Source organism: Hypanus sabinus, chromosome 9 (genome assembly GCF_030144855.1).
Source record: "Hypanus sabinus isolate sHypSab1 chromosome 9, sHypSab1.hap1, whole genome shotgun sequence".
Taxonomy (NCBI): Eukaryota; Metazoa; Chordata; class Chondrichthyes; order Myliobatiformes; family Dasyatidae; genus Hypanus; species Hypanus sabinus.
Window position 1 is genome coordinate 159,346,519 of NC_082714.1, and position 17,113 is coordinate 159,363,631.

Here is a 17,113-nt window from a genome sequence, read left to right on the forward strand (position 1 = left end):
AGTTTTATGTGAAACGTAATACAGGTTTACCCTGCTATCCGAAGGTAGAACGTTCCTATGAAACTCTTTGTAAGCCGAAATGTCGTAAAGCAAAGAAACAATTACCATTAATTTAAATGGGAAAATCAGCATTCCCAGACCCAAAAAATAACAAAGTTATACCAAGTAACACATAAAACTTAAAATAACACGAACATATAGTAAAAGCAGGAATGATATGATAAATATACAGCCTATATAAAGTAGAAATATTGTACTATGGTGTAGTTTCACTTATCAGAGTCGGGAGACAGCGAGCCAAAATCAATTTGGAGGGGAAAAAATCGACACATACATGCATGCACACGCAATTGCCCGCACAGGGTTTCACAGTCATGGTAGTGTTTCTCAGGGGTATATGAGGTGGCCGTCTTTTTTTCGTAAAAGCGAAAATCCTCTGGTTAGCGAAAACAGGTACTAATGTAGGTCTTTTGTAACAGCAAATTGTCGTAAAGCGAACGTTCGAAAAACAGGGGCGTCCTGTAGTTTGATTGTGATCTATGAGAAGATAATGGTATCAGAAGTGTTTTCAGCCTTTTGCGCCTGCGACGTCTCTCAGTAAGATCTTTAATTTTCACTGCAATTGCGATTGACCTCCTTAACTTTATTCAAGTGGTTCTGCCAATCTCAATGTTAATTTTTTTTTAAAAACTTCTCAGAGGTCATAACCCTCTGAGGCTGAGAATTCTAATGTTGATAATCAGGAAAAGAATTTATCCTTTGCTGCCACTTTAAATAGCTGTACTTGATAATTCTTGATCATTGTCAAGAAAATTTTTTGAAGTACCTGCCCAGTAAAGCTCCTCCAGAATCATGTGCCTCAGTGCCAATCTACAAAGGATGTAGGCCCATTTAGCACAGAGAACAGCTCATTGCAGGAATCAATATTGTAAAATTTTGAACGAATTGTCTCCTTGGATAAGGAGAGGAAATTGCACATTAGTCTGAATAGTAAGGTTGCAACAAGGCTTCCATCTTCCTTACATTGAAAGCCTTGCAATAATTGTTCCTTTGGTTGCTCTCAGAGCTTGCTGTATCCTCATTGATAATATTTTTTGTACAACTATACACTGATCTTCCCAAATTTCATTTTTGTTTACAGTTCTATCATTCCTACCAACCAGGAATTTTGTTTCCTCTCATATTCTCATCTGTTCCTTGTCATAATCAGCTGTGGCAACTTCAAGCTTGTCCATCTCTTAGGTTGCAAATTCGTAACTGTTTTTGTAGTAATATTTCACTTTAGTGATTGTGTTCTTGTTTTTGTTCTGTTACTGTTAAGAGACCCTAGCAAAGTTGTAGAGTAGCAGATCTTTAAGTAAGACCAAACCATCAATTTTAACCTGAATTGACCAACCTGAAACTGACCATTTTGGCTCTTGTCAATGCTGATGTTTAAACTCCATTCAGGTATCCTCCCTTTCAACGATTTTTGGTGGCTGGAGAATGGCCCGGCTTTTTTTTTTAACCTTAATGCCTGTGACTGTCTTCTCTTTGATCAGTATCTTGTTCTTGCTGAAGTTTCCATCTTTTTAGTATTGCATTGTTTATCTTCTCTCACCCATTGAGTCCAATATTTTGTTTATATGTTTGGTTCAGGTACAGGACTGCAAATTCCCCCAGCTGCACAGCAGGCTTTGCAGATGAGTGGCAACATTTCACTGGGCACAATGGCAGCAGTAACAGGTAACAATGCCATTCTTGTGTTACAAACAGGATTTGCATGATATTGTTTGAAAGTGCAGATACTGTATAAGATTAATTGCATAAAAATGGTGGTGAGGTGCCTCCTTCAGGACTTCTGTCATAAGAGGATTCCTATGCTGCTTTTGAATAAGGAAGTTCTAACTTTTTGGTTTGGTAGCAATTAAGGACCATTGTTAGATTTCCAAGTAAAGATATTTGACTTGAGATCAATTTCATGTATTAGTCATTCTAGGGACTAGAAATTACATATTTAGGGTGTTTTTTGTTGAAGAATCCTTGGTAAGACTGTAGTGGATCATGCAACTCCAGCCTCATTTTTTTGAAAGGAATATTAGTGGCAATAACGAGTGGGTACAGACTGCCTATGCTACCTACAACATTGCACTGTTTGAATGGCACTTTGCCTGACAAAAGAATATTATATAATGTTTCTGTCTTGTGCTGATTAGGCATGGGTGGTGTTTGGGTGAATCCCAACCTTTGACCTGCATTTTTAGGCATGGTATTTGTATGACTTAAACTGTTTAGGTTTTAGTCAAAGGTTGGTCTATGCCTTTGCACATCCTCTTTCCTTCTTCCAGGATAAATATCCTGGCAGTGGTCATTGTAGTGTAGTTATTACATACTGCTTATCTGCCCAAGTCTGAATTAATATCCGTCTTCCTGCTTGTAGAGATAAGAGATTTCATTTTCTGAAAAACTGCAGGTGGAACTAATACTGTACAGTTAACACCAAATGCAACTGCGCTGCTGTGCAAAAGTCTTAGGCACATGTATAGCTAGGGTGCATAAGGCATTTGCACAGTACTGTATTTGTCTATGTGGAGTGGGGAATAAGTTTGTAAATCTGGTGGGAGCAAAGGATTTTGGTAATAGGGTGGACCTCTGTGGGAGGAGCATGGCAGAGTGCCAGCGACAATGGGTGGCAAGGGTGCTTACCCGCCTAGCCATGAGACTACCAGGCAAGATTATTTGATTACAAGCAATTGCTTTAGTGATCATTACAGACCGTCTCTGGTGCATCCTCTCCTTCCCCAACCATGATTTCCCTCTCTGCCTCCTTCCCAAACTCAGTCTACAATGGAGACCCATATCAGAATCAGATTTATTGTCACTCACATGTGTCAAGAAATTTGTTTTTTTGTTTTCAGCAGTACAGTACTTAAAATTACTAAAGTACTGTGCTAAAGTAGGCACATGTGCTGAAGACTTTTGCATAATACTGTACTTATTGATAAGCTACTGGAGTTGGTTGATCTTAAAGAGCAAACACGAGGAAATCTGCAGATGCTGGAAATTCAAACAACACACAAAATGCTGGTGGAACACAGCAGGCCAGGCAGCATCTATAGGGAGAAGCGCTGTCGACGTTTTGGGTCGAGACCCTTCGTCAGGACTAACTGAAAGGAAAGATAGTAAGAGGACGTCCAGCATCATGTGCTCAGTTCTCTTACTAAATTTCCGTTCGGTTAGTCCTGACGAAGGGTCTCGGCCGGAAACGTCGACAGCGCTTCTCCCTATAGATGCTGCCTGGCCTGCTGTGTTCCACCAGCATTTTGTGTGTGGAGTTGGTTGATTGTTGTCTTGAGAAATACCTTCAATGAAGAACGATATCCTTGTGATTGAACTTAAGTAATTACAATCTTTTCTGCTAGGTGTAACTCAAACCAAAAGGTGGTGGTGTGGGGAGATTCCCCTGAGATTTCTGTTGACTTAAATTCTGCTCAAATTCTTTGATGCTATATTCTGATATATGCTGCCTTGAGGGGAAGGGCATTCATACAGCTCACCTCCACAATTCAGGTCTTTTTTTTTGTTCATGTTTAGAGCAAGGCGATGTCTGGAGCCGAGTAGTTCTGGGAGAACCCAAACTGAACATCAATGAACAAGTTATCGGTAAGTTAGAACAACCAAGTATTGCAACTATGACGACAGGGTCAGTGTATCTAGTTTGTGTGGCTTTTTATTGATATCATATGAAATGAGTCCAAATGCAAAATGTTTGTTTTGGTGATTATGGGGCCTTTGGAAAAGATCACCTACTTGACATTATTGGTTTTGTGTTTTACTGTTAGCACTGTCTTCATTAAGGACAGAGATTATTTTTTGCTATGAGTTTGACCATTTGCTGCAATTTTATGATCGGACCTCAGAGTTTTGTTCAGATTCCTTGTGGAGTCTCAACATCAGGTTATTGTTCTGCTGGATAGTGTAAATAGGCATTTAGAGGTTATGGGAGTAGGGTGGGAAAGTGGACCAAAGGTTGTATCAGACAAGATCATGTAGCATAGTGAAACACTTTCAAGACTATGTATGGCCTAGAGCTGTCCCAAATTCTTATGGTCTCAAGGTACAAATGTTGGATATCCATTAAATTGTTGATTCCAGCTAATCACACTGACTATCCACTCGACTTTGGATCACCTGGACAAGTACCCTCATTGGCTGCTGTTTATTGACTACATCTCAGTGTTCTACACAATCATATCCTCAGTTCTAATAACCAAGCTTCAAAATCTGGGACTCTACCTCCCTTAGCAACTAGATCATTGACTTCCTCACCTGGAGACCACAGTCTTGGTGGATCAGAAATGACTTCTCACTGATCGTCAACACTGGTGCACCTGAAGGATGTTTGCTTGTCCCATTGCTCTACTGTCTCTACATCCACAATTGTGTGGCTAGGCACAGCTCAAAAGCCAACTATAAATTTGCTTATGACACAACTATTGGCAAAATTTAAGATGGTAATGAGGGGGCATACAGGAGTGAGATAAATCAGCTGATTAAGTGGTGTCACAACAACAGCCTTGCACTCAAGGTCAGTAAGTCCAAGGAATTGATTGTGGACTTCAGGAAAGGGAAGTTGAGGCAACACACATCAGTCCTCGTCAAGGGATCAGAAGTGGAAAGTGTGAGCAGTGTCAAATTCCTGAGTGTCAATATCTTTGAAGATCTATCGTGGGCCCAACATATGCAATCAAAGGTATTCACAAATTTCTATAGATGTATAGTGAAGAACTGGCTGCATCACCAACTGGTAGGAAGGGACAGTTGCACAGGATCTGAAAAAAAAAATGCAGAAAGTTGCAAGCTCTGCCAGTTCCATCATGGAAACTAGCTTTTCCCAATTTTCAGGACATCTTCAAAAGGGGATGCTTCAAAAAGCAGCATACATCCAGGAGATGCCCGCTTCTCATTGATACCATCAGAGAAGACGGTACAAGAGCCTGAAGAATACATATTAGAATTTATAGTTTTCATTATGTGTTGCGTTTTACTGCTGCCGTAATACACACTTAACAGCATATGTTAATGATATTAATTATCAGTACTACTTTGAAATGATAGTCAAAGTGGATGAGTATTATTTTTTGTGCTGAAGAAAGGACAGTTGATGGAAATCAGCAAAAGGCTTCCTTGCCCAAGTTTAACCTTGTGCTATGAATCCTCAGAAGGTTCAGAGTCACTTGGGTACTCTGGTTCATTCCTTTGCATTTGTGTACCATTCCGCCACCCTCTCTGGGTTGTTCTCCTACTGTTGGGGCAGGACATAGACAAAAACATGATGTAAAAATCTTGAAGACAGCCTTTGATGGACGCTACCATCTTGTACATTGTACATCTGTAGAAATTTACACGAGTTTAGTGACATATCAAATCTCCTTGTTCCTAGTTATGGGTGGCACAGTAGGTAGTGGTTAGCACAGGCATGGGCAAACTACGGCCCGGGGGCCAAATGCGGCCCGTTAAGCTTTTCAATCCGGCCCACAGAACTTGATGAAATTATATTAATAAACCTTGTTAACGTTTTCTCCCCGCAATTCTGGCGTTTTCCCAATAGATGACGCACTCTATATACATTGACCTTTGCTGAGGTGCAGCGTATTACTCCACATTTGCGCTTTACTCTTTGTTCGGCTCAACCTATTTGTGTGAACAGGCGTTCAGCGTCATGAACATCAACAGAGCCAGCCACAGATCCAAGTTAACTGACCAACACCTCAGATCCATCCTGAGAATCGCCACAACAAAACTAAATCCAGACTTTGATGCGCTGGCTAAAAAGGGAGACCAACAACACTGTTCCCACTGAAATTAAAAATAAGTTTCTTCGTTGTGTTATGTAAAAAATGCATTTGAAAATATTTTTTTCAATAAGCCTTACATGTTACATGTCATTTCTGTTAAGTGATGGACATGAGTAGTGCGCAGGTGCACGTACGTTCTCAAAATAATAAATGCGCTCCAGATCAAATAACGTGTTCCGCATACTGGCGCACTGTCACTGTTCTGTCCTTGTGCTGGTTGTTGTTGAGTTTTGGCACAGGGGACAATTGAATAAGAAGGAGCAGGACAAGTAGACCTGCATCTCCTACCGTTTTTGAAATAAAGACAGTCAGGAGGAGAGTGATGATGATAATATCTTGAAGGATAACAGAATTTTCAGTGCTTTAAAATAATAACTGTTACTATTAAAAAAAGCTGTATTTTCATTTAATTTTCAGTGTTTTAAAAGTCATTTCAATAAGTAGCTAAATACCATGGGACTTCAAAGACAGATATTTTGTTGTAATGCATTTGTTCATTTTCAATTGAAATTAAAGCACATGTTTTCTACATATCCCATGATATTTTAGTTTCTCTTATGAGGTGCATTACCAAAACACTCCGTCCATCTGCTCCTGGTCCGACCCCCCTGTCAAATTTTAGAACCCTTTGTGGCCCACAAGTCAAAAAGTTTGCCCACCCCTGGGTTAGCATGACACTATTAAAGCGCCACCAACCCAGGTTAAATTCTGTTGTTCTCCCCGTGACTGAGAGTTGCCTCTGGATGGTCTTAGTTTCTTTCAAAGATGTAATTGTTAGTAGTTTAATTGGTCACATGGTTGTAATTGGATGGCGCAGGCTTGCTGGGCCAAGAAGGCCTGTTACTGTGTTGTATCTAAATAAATTTTGTACTGTGACAAATTTTATAGTTGGAAGGCTAATTAAGCAATGGTTTTTACGTTGTTTGAGAGAGAATTTAATAATTGTCTCTTCTGCTTTTTCATAGATTTGCAGACCAGAATTATCCAACAGACTGAAGGTAAGGGGGGTGGTTTTATCTGGTAATTTGGTGTCATCTCATTTGTTAAACAGAAGAATTACAATTTGGGTATAATTCCTCAGGATATCCCTAAGGACTGTCTAGATACTGAATTACATTTTTGGTGCTTGAAACATTGTTGGATAGGGCACGAGAGAAAAGCATAAAGCAACAAACTTTTTGGATTTTTTCCAAGCAACTGGGATCTCTTAAATCCATTTCTCAGCCTGTAAGTTAACTCTTTTTAATTTGTATTAAGATAGAACCCTAAATATCTGTACCATGTGACATGGTATGAACACTTGAAAGTGTTTAATATTTATAACAGATTTATTTGAATGCCATTCGGGACTTCACTGTATGTAGCGGGTGCTGTATTAACTGCAACACAGTAATGACCAACCTTCAGAAGGATGTGGCTGAGTCTCAGATTGGAGATGTCTGATGTAGTAATGGGCACTTAGTAAATTTGAAATTTTTCTTGTGTAATTTATTATTCTGGAACTTTTCTTGACCATTTGGAATGTGAGTTATTTCAGAAACTTTGTTCAAATTAAGCTGCAAGATTTTGCATGTGGGAGAAATAGGGTAGTTACTTTTAACTGTTACAATTTGATTATACACTAGAACTTGAGTTCTAAGGCTCTCAGTGGCAAAATATGATAGAGTTGTTACAGCTTTCTGTTGAACATGGTTTGGGAATATTGAGCTTTCAAGGAGGCTAAAGATTTAGTAATCATATCAATATTCGAGGTTCAGAGGACTGTGGGCATATCAAATGTTATGAAATATGTAACATTTTGTCACATCTCAAAATATATATCTCAGTACAAACATGCATTGTTGTGTCAGGGTTCATAATTTCAATGTGAAGTGATGCAAGCTGCATGTTATGGAATAAACATGCTTTACGATACATTTTTAAGGATTTTAATATTATTATTTCAGCGCTGAATCCTCCTGTGACGGTGAATGCCCCACCAATAGCAACACAGTGTTTCCAGCTGTCCAACATGTTTAACCCACAGTCGTAAGTTGCTGGTTTACTTTCCTGAAAATTTTCTCAAAAGATAAGACCAATATATATTACCAAGAGAGGTTCATGAAAATCATTCCAAAATGAAAGGCTTATTATGAGCAGCAGATTTTGCAGTGAGTGAGGGTTTCACTGAACTGCTATTGAAGGGAAGAGATAGGCATCCCTGGAAGAGACTTCACAGCAGTGTTCGAATCACAAACAAGAGGAAATCTGCAAATGCTGGAAATCTGTCCTGATGAATGGTCTCAACCTGCAACGTTGACAATTTTCTCTCCTCCATAGTTGCAGCCTGGTCCACTAAGTTCCTCCAGCATTTTGTGTGTATTACTTTGGTTTCCAGCATCTAAAGATTTTCTGTTATTTGTCATATTACATCATCAATGCCTATTGGATATTGAAATGCCTCAGTAGAGTGGATGTGGGGATTATGCTTCCTATGGTGGGGAAAGTCTAAGACTGGAGAGCATAGCCTCAGAATAGAAGGACATCCATTTAGAACGGAGATGAGGAATTTCTTTAGCTAGATTGGTGAATCTGTGGAATTCATTGCCACAGGCAGTTGTGGAGGCCAAGTTATTGAACATATTTAAGGCAGAGGTTGATAGATTTTTGATTAGTCAGGGCATGAAAGGATACAGGAAGAAGCCGGGAGATTGGAACAGGGAAATAGATCAGTCATGAAGGTCTTAGCATTGACATGCCTTCTACTTTTCAAGGGAGTTTTTTTTTTCTGTACTCACCATTGGAATGAAGTGTCAACTTGTACAGCCTGTAGGAAGAAAATGATTCCTAGTTCATGGTTGCATAGATCTATGTAATTAGATAAATTGTAATTACAGTATAGAAGTTTACAGCACATTACAGGCCCTTCGGCCTACAGTGCTTTGCCTACCATGTAACCTACTCTAGAGACTGCTTAGAATTTCCCTAGTTCATAGCCCTCTATTTTTCTAAGCTCTATGTACCTATCTAAGATGCTCTTAAAAGACCCCCCCCCCCCCCCCCCCCGGACATCCCCTTGGTACCCATTTCCAGGCACCTTAAAACTGCCCCCTAGTGTTAGCCATTTCAACCCTGGGAACAAGCTTCTGGCTATCCATGCAATCAATGACTTTCATCATCTTATGCATCTCTAGCAGGTCATCTCTCATCCTCTGTTGCTCCAAGGAGAAAAGGCAGAGTACAGTCTTTCTATAGTATCCACATCCTTCTTGTAATGAGGTGACTACTGAACACAGTACTCGCGAGTGGGGTCTGACCAAGGTCTTGTATAGCTATAACATTACCTCATACCTCATCCGACGGTTGATGAATGCCAACACACCATACGCTGCCTTAACACTATCAACTTGCACAGCAGCTTTGAGTATCCTATCAACACAGACCCCAAGATTTCTCATCCTCCAGATGGCCTTACTGCATATATAATAAAGATCTGAAGTAACACATTTACACCGGCTGATGAGGTTGAAATCCAGCTGTGAGGGTCTTTGCAGAAACCAGTTTATGTTAAATGCCTCGGAATTTAAAAAATATGACATGCGTATTTTAGTTAGAATGATGCCTCTCCTAAACACTGAATGTTTGAAATTATCCCCTCAACAGGATGCATTTGAAGCAAGCCAATTTCTAGATTGCTGACTGAATATTTACTTCACAGATAAAAATCAAAGCAGAGGTTGATAATTGGTGTGTTAATGGAATGGGTTAGTGATGCTGAAGTAAATGATCAGTGATGTTTTTGTTGAATGATGGAAAAGGCTTGCCTCTATGCATATTTTGATTTTCAGAAAGTAACAGATGTAGTGTCATAGAAACATAGAAATCTACAGCACATTACAGGCCCATTGTCCCACAATGTTGGGTTGACCATATAACTTACTCTTAAAAACTGCCTAGAATTTCCCTGCTGCACAGTTCTATTTTTCTAAGCTCCAGATATCTAAGTCTCAAAAGACCCGCCTCTACTACTGTCCCTGGCAGTGCACTCCACACACCCACCACCTGAAAAACTTACCTCTGACATCCCTCTTGTACCTACTTCCAAGCACCTTAAAACTGTCCAATAAGGTTGTTAAGTATAATTAGGTCTCTTGGAATTGGGAGATTGAATAAGAATTCAATCAAACCAGAAAATAAAAGTGGGGGGGAATAGAGATGGTCAAATTGTCTACTTTGTCTTGATTTGCTTGTGGGAGTGTTTGCAGTCTTTGTGAGGCTGAAATTGTATAGATCTATGGATGCAATCAGTATGGTTTCCTGGGTGATTTTTATTTCGTTGTATTGATAGACACCACTCTTTCTTCCATTCACCCAATGTTGGCAGTTCTAGCTAGTGGTCTTTAAAATTAATGGTCCTTTTCTAATGTGAGGGACAAGGAAGCAGAATCCTGTCACTTTTTTGTCTATCCCGTTACTGAATGCATAGTCATTAAACAGTATTGTTCTGCATACACCAGGCAACCTTTTGTTTGGCAAAGCTTTTAATTATGAAACTGCATGAGAAAACAGTCTAATACTACAACATAAGTGGAAATGATTGCTATCATAATCCTTAACTTTATTTTCCTTAACGTGTGGGTGTTGAGCTTAGTTCTGTTGACAACCACTTGATTAACTTCACTGTCAAAGACCCAAAGAAGCAGTTTTTCCTGACAACTGCTTGTGGTTTTATTTGCCAGTAGAGGCAAATAAAAGACAATTGAATTCCTGTATGTGTGATCTATACACCTATTCCAGTTGCAGTATTGTGACATGATTATGGAAATGTAAGACCAGAAACAACTGAGAATGTATTCTTTTAAATACAAAGATATTTGTAGGCTTTAATGCAGCTATTCATTGTGGAATTGCACAATTTAATAGGAATAATTTCTTTTATAAAGGGAAGATGATCCAGCTTGGGACCAAGAAATCAGAGATGATGTAATTGAAGAATGCAACAAGCATGGAGGAGTAATTCACATATTTGTGGATAAAAATTCACCCCAGGTAAGCAGTCTTTCCTTGTTGGGTTTCCTGTTGCAAAAACTTTCTGTATTTTGTTCTTTTGTGAAATTCCTGTAGGTGGTACCACTGAAGGACCAGGGGCTAACTGCAAGAAATGAAATGGGGATATTAGAAATCCATTGTGAAAGGAACATGCCACACCTTTTCTGCCAACACTTGACTGAGCAGATCCTTTTACACTACAGTGAACTAGAAGACCTTTTTCAGTTTGAAATTCCAGGATTTCATAGTGTACATCTAATCCCAATTTTGTACCTCCTACCTTCCAAAGTTGTTTTTTTTTTTGATACACAAGTCCTCTCCAGGTTATAACATGATTCCAGTTCTGAAAACTGGTCATAACCTGGATGATTTGCAGGTCAGAAATGTGGCCAGCTGGCAATATATTTAAATGAAAACTTCGGCTCCAGGGGCAATGTGTAGTTAAACCAAGGTACTCAGTTACAGCATAACAACTGGCTAATCCATCCCCCTAACTCCCATTCATTTGTGTGTATTGACTGTACTTACGTCAGACCTTCATAACCTTGGGTGCACTTGTAATATACCTAATCAAACCTGACTGCACATTCTGTCTGTGTGCGGTTTGTATTTTCCCGTTGTGTCTTTGGGGTTCCTCTGGGTACTCCAGTTTCCTCCACAATACAAAGATGTGAATTGCAGGGTAAATTAGTCAAAGTAGAATGCTCAGTGTGTAGGTGAATGGTCAAATCTGCAGTGAATTAGCATAATAAAGTGCTTGACAGCACAGATTTGGTGAGACAAAAGTCTTGTTTCTTTGCTGTATTACTGACCTAAAGCATATGCTTGTTAATGATTTAATTCAAATGTAGTTTGTCAAGGCTTTCAAACAGATTTTTTCCCCTTTCCATTTTTAGGGAAATGTCTACGTGAAATGTCCTACTATTGCTGCTGCTGCAGCAGCCGTTGGCGCCTTACACGGAAGGTGGTTTGCTGGTAGGTATTATTTAAATTATGCTAAAATTGAACATGTGTGCCTGTTTTTTTTTCAAGCAATTTTAGATCTTCACTAATTTTCAGGCATACGCTGAAATTCCACCAAATAGTTGAGAAATTTTAAATTTATTAAAGGCTAAAATTAGCAATGATGGTGGAATTGTTGTGAACTTTCATTTAGTTCACTGTTACCCTTTTGGGTGGGAGGTGGAGATGGGCCTCTACAAAAGGAGATGCAAGGTGCTCCTACCCTCCACTAGCTTACAGGTAATTCTTGGGCAAGGTGTACTACCTGCTTAGACCCCATTCAGGATCCGGTGAAGCCATGGGAACAGGTCATGGATGGTCGTATGAGCAGCTAGTGCATATCACAAGTTCTGGTTATGTGACCTTAGATGCCAGGCAGACAATCACTGAAGAGTATTGATAGTTTCTGAGGTCACCTGTCTGGTAAAGAAGTAGGTAATGGCAAATCACTTCTGTTGAAAAATGTGCCAAGAGCAATCATGGTTGTGGAAAGACTACAATTGTCCTTTGGTTGCTCTGACTTGTAACATGACTCTTGACCCATTGAAAGGTCATTGTTGGTTCAGTGCCATTTAAAATGAATGTTCAGCTGTGTAATTAAGGCTTTAAATAGCAAAGGTTGGTCTTGTTGGTAAGTCCGTGTGTGTGTGTTTGTTTTTGGGTGGGGGGGGAATCAGCCCTTCCATTTAATAATTTGGGTATTTTCACTGTTTCTGAAATAATTCAATGTTAATAGAAGGGGGCTGTTTGGCTTTGTAAGGAAATATTTGAGTTCCAGTAAGATAGCTGCTTATTATTTCTCTGCATATTGTGAAATGCTGACTTTTGGGAGCAGCCCTTTTCAATATGTCAGAGCTAAATTGAAACTTGAGTACAGAGGCCATTAGTGAAGTCAACCTAGTTTTTACCTTGAGGTGAAATTTGTTCCAGCTAGTATTTAAATCTGCATCTTCCTGATTTGATTTCTCTTAGTGGCTGCCAATCTAAGTCTGGAATGTAACTTTTCTTTCATAGGGAAAATGATCACTGCAGCGTATGTGCCACTTCCAACCTATCACAACCTCTTCCCAGACTCGATGACAACCACCCAGCTGCTGACTCCAGCAAGACGATAGGAGCTAGAAGGGAACTGAAATTCCAAGCAACTTGGAGAATGTGGACAATTACATAGTGGTTGCCTGTACAAACGACGCAAGTGGAAAGTATTGTGGGAAAACTCTTACAACTCCCAATGGACTTCAGACAAATGTTTTTTTTTTCAATCTTGCCAAGCCCTAGTGGAAGGAAAATAAAATGGCAGAAGTAGATTTACACAAATGCCCTAAGGCTGTTTTATTTTGATTTTGGTGCAGTGTACCACATTTTGACTACACCATAACAGTGATAATCGGATCAGGAGAAAAAAAGAAGAAAGCCTGCAATATTGAAAGATGGTGTGCATCTTTCCTGGGGTTTTGAACTTCTGTTGTTCCTGTGATAAGACTACTACAGTCAAGTAGACTATAGAGGTAGCACTGCACTCTTGTTACCCATTTTAAGTTACATATTTTGTTGGTTTTGGTGCTCTTCTGATGGAACTTCACAGATGAGCTTTTTTAAAATATCAGTTTATAAATTTTGTGAAGATACTTATTGCAGAAAAGTGAGTTATTGGAAAAGGTAATCTTTCAATAGGTAGGTTGCAGCTATTGTTGAATTAAAGACCACACAGTAAATACTCAGCCAACTGATCGTTCACCGCATTTGTTCTGATGTGTAGAATTCCAGTCAATTTCAATAAGGGTGAATGACCATGAAACCATCTGAAGGCAAGTTATGTGGAGTGTTATGACATGAGTTTACATACATTGGAGACTGGGGATCTAGAGAACGAGGGAGCGAAAGCCAGTTAGGCTTAAGAATAACTGGAAAAGTGGCCATATCAGATTTTTTCTTCAGTTGTTGCTGGTGATCTTATTACCAATGATTTTTAATTGAGGAATCCATAGCTGATGTTAAAAACAAAAGGGTTCATGCTAATGTGCAGAAAATTAAATTTGTAGCAATTGTGGATTTGGCTACTTACCATTCCAAAAGTTAATTGGAGTGGTGGTCTATATCAGTATCGGTCTAGGGCTAAAGATCACCGTGCCTAGTTCTGGAAAGTGTTAATACTAGGTTTGGCTAGTATTATGACCAAAGTTTGGATATTCATTAAATGGCAAACTGCAAAGGGTATGGAGTTCTAAATAATCTTTCTGTACAGTTGGCCTCAAGGTGACATTTTCAGATTAAAGCTTATTGTATATACAGTTTGCCTTATTTGGTCCATTCTCAATGCTAATCTTCACTTTCACCCACCCCACCCAGAATGAACGTTCCTTATGTAAATATAGTGATGTGCTATCCTTGTGCTTCCATAGGATCTAGGCCAGACAAACTTAATTTTACCATTTGAATAAAAGTCTGAACATTTGGCTGAATAAAGATGGGTGTAAGAGCAAAATATATTAAAGTGCACAATTATGCTGAGGAATGAAATATTCCTAACATCAAGCAAGTTGAAAGGAATCTGCTAACAGTTTCAAGCCTGAGTTTCGCCTCCTGGACTTAATTGAGATATTATGACCCAATGTTTTCTAATTGAAGGAATTGGGAGGTTCTTGTCACTTCATTAGTTGACTACATAATCTGTCTTAAATTTGAGGGTTTCTGAATAAATTGCATTTTCATTCTTATTTTTTTTTAAACAGTTGTCAAATAAGATGAAAGCCAATTATATTCACTTTCAGTGCATCTTCTATTGGATATTAATTACACGTAAGCAGAGTCTTTAATTATATGCGTTTAGAGCCCTAGGCCAGTTTAATAGTTGTTTCTTAATTGCCTTTGATATAGAAAGTGTTCTATCAGGAAGGAAAAACAACTCATTGGAAAGTTAATTAATAACTGTCTTTATAAATGCACACTAAAAAAATTGCATCAAGGGTAACAGTAATTTTGTCTGGCCGTGCGTGGTGTTTCTTGCTGTTTCTTTAAGCTCTGTGAGCTCCAGAGTGTAAACATTACCTAATTTTTTTCCCCTTCTGTAGTGTGATTCAACAGCAGCCTGGTATTTCTATTCAAAAGTAAGGATTTTGTAATTGGTACAAATTTTGTATAAAAAATGCAAAATCGTTCAATAAATAAAAGAAAAATCACTTGGGGAAATCTGAATTTTGTTTCTGATATTAGTGGGTATATTCAGGTTCCCTTGGGCATCTTAATTTTTTCATTTGCATGGGCATTCATACCTTTCAGGCTTTCGGCAATGTGATCAAGCTCAGCAGATCCAAGAGATAACAAAAATTGGATTCTATAGCAAAAAAAAAGTGCTGGTGGAACTTGGAGGATTAGGCAGCATCTGTGAAGGCAAAATGCTATCATCATAGGTGTAAGCAAGGCTGCATCCATTACAAAAGTAGTGGATTTGGCCCAGTGTATCATCGGTAAAGCCCCCTCCACCATTGAGCACATCCACATGGAACGCTGTCGCAAGAAAGCAGCATCCTTTATGAAGGACCTGCACCACCAGGTTCAGAACCAGTTATTACCCCTCAATCATTTGGCTCTTGAACCAGAGAGGATAATTTCACTGAACTTCTCTTGCCCCGTCACTGAACTGTTCCCACAACCTATGGATTCACTTTCAAGGATTCTTCACCTCATTCTTTATTGGTTATCATTTTTTTTTTTGCACATTGATTGTGATCTTGTATTCATTCTTTTATTTCTTGTATTGACTGATTGCCTGCAAGAAAATGAATCTCGGGGGTTTGATTATGGTGATGTAGGTGTGCTTTGATAACTTAATTTGAACTTGAACTCTGGCCTTTGAACAGAAATACTATCCATAGATGTTGCCTTACCTGCTGAGTGCCTCCAGCATTTTGAGTACGTTGCTCTGGATTTCTAGCATCTGCAGAATCTTCTTTGTGATCTTCTTCCAGTGGATTTTTTTTTGTTTGAGATCCAGGCTCTTGTATCTTGTGTTGGGATTACAAATAGAATTAATGCTTTTCGGAGTTTTGAGATTATGGGTGTCCTTGTTTTATCTCAAAATTTCTAAAGTAAGTAGGTTAATGCTTAACAAAAGCTGCTTTATATGATTAATCTTCGGATGCACAATAGTCAAAAGATGAAATACTGAATGCACACTCGTTAAAATTTGAATTGACCCATATTACCAGTCAGTTTTACAGCATTGAAAAATGAAATGCTCAATGGCTCAATTGTAAAGAGCTGTCATATTTGAAGGTTATAAAAATGGGAAGAAATGGCCGAAAGGCTTGTAACTTCTTAAATAGTCTCTGAGCTTCCAATGAACTACAAACCCCATTTCCAGAAAAATTGGGATATTTTCCAAAATGCAATAAAAACAAAAATCTGTGATGTTAATTCACGTGAACCTTTATTTAAGAGAAAAAAGTACAAAGAAAAGATTTTCAATAGTTTTACTGACCAACTTAATTGTATTTTGTAAATATACACAAATTTAGAATTTGATGGCTGCAACACACTCAACAAAAGTTGGGACAGAGGCATGTTTACCATTGTTTTACATCACCTTTCCTTTTAATAACACTTCTTAATCGTTTTGGAACTGAGTATACTAATTGTAGTAGACTTGCAATTGGAAATTTTGTCCATTCTTGCTTGATATAAGACTTCAGCTGCTCAACAGTCTGTGGTCTCCGTTGTCTGATTCTCCTCTTCGTGATGCGCCATACATTTTCAATAGGAGATAGATCTGGACTGGCAGCAGGCCAGTCAAGCACGCCATGCTGTTGTATCCCGTGCAGAATGTGGTCTGGCATTGTCCTGCTGAAATACGCATGGACGTCCCAGGAAGAGACGGTGCCTTGATGGCAACATATGTGTCTCTAAAATCCTAATATACACCTCAGAGTCAATGGTACCTTCACATACATGCAACTCACCCATGCTGTGGGCACTGATGCCACCCCCATACCATCACAGATGCTGGCTTTTGCACCTTTCGCTGTTAACAATCAGGGTGGTTGTTTTCATCTTTGGCACGGAGAACTCGACGCTCGTTTTTTCAGAAAACTAGCTGAAATGTGGACTCATTTGACCACAGCACATGGTTCCACAGTCTTTCAGTCCATCTGAGATGAGCTCGGGCCCAGAGAACTCGCCGGCGTTTCTGCATAGAGTTGATGTATGGCTTCCTCCTTGTGTAATACAGTTTCAAGTTGCATTTCTGG

The 17,113-nt window shown here is 39.1% G+C and overlaps 1 protein-coding gene across 7 annotated transcripts in view; it reads left to right on the forward strand.

Moving 5' to 3' along the window:
- LOC132399969 (RNA-binding protein 39-like) overlaps positions 1 to 15,046 on the forward strand; it is a 39,346-nt gene extending 24,300 nt beyond the window's left edge. For 5 of the 7 annotated variants that reach the window (XM_059980963.1, XM_059980964.1, XM_059980962.1 and 2 more), the window contains 7 exons: positions 1,639 to 1,725; positions 3,574 to 3,642; positions 6,803 to 6,835; positions 7,784 to 7,865; positions 10,760 to 10,865; positions 11,762 to 11,840; positions 12,882 to 15,046. In XM_059980963.1, coding sequence (XP_059836946.1) covers positions 1,639 to 1,725; positions 3,574 to 3,642; positions 6,803 to 6,835; positions 7,784 to 7,865; positions 10,760 to 10,865; positions 11,762 to 11,840; positions 12,882 to 12,982 — 557 coding nt within the window. In that variant the 3' untranslated portion in view covers positions 12,983 to 15,046. Of the gene's footprint in view, positions 1 to 479; positions 598 to 1,638; positions 1,726 to 3,573; positions 3,643 to 6,802; positions 6,836 to 6,918; positions 7,065 to 7,783; positions 7,866 to 10,759; positions 10,866 to 11,761; positions 11,841 to 12,881 lie in introns of those variants that run through there. The other 2 variants (XR_009514154.1, XR_009514153.1) reach the window with 2 other exon arrangements.
- Positions 15,047 to 17,113: the final 2,067 nt, after the last annotated feature.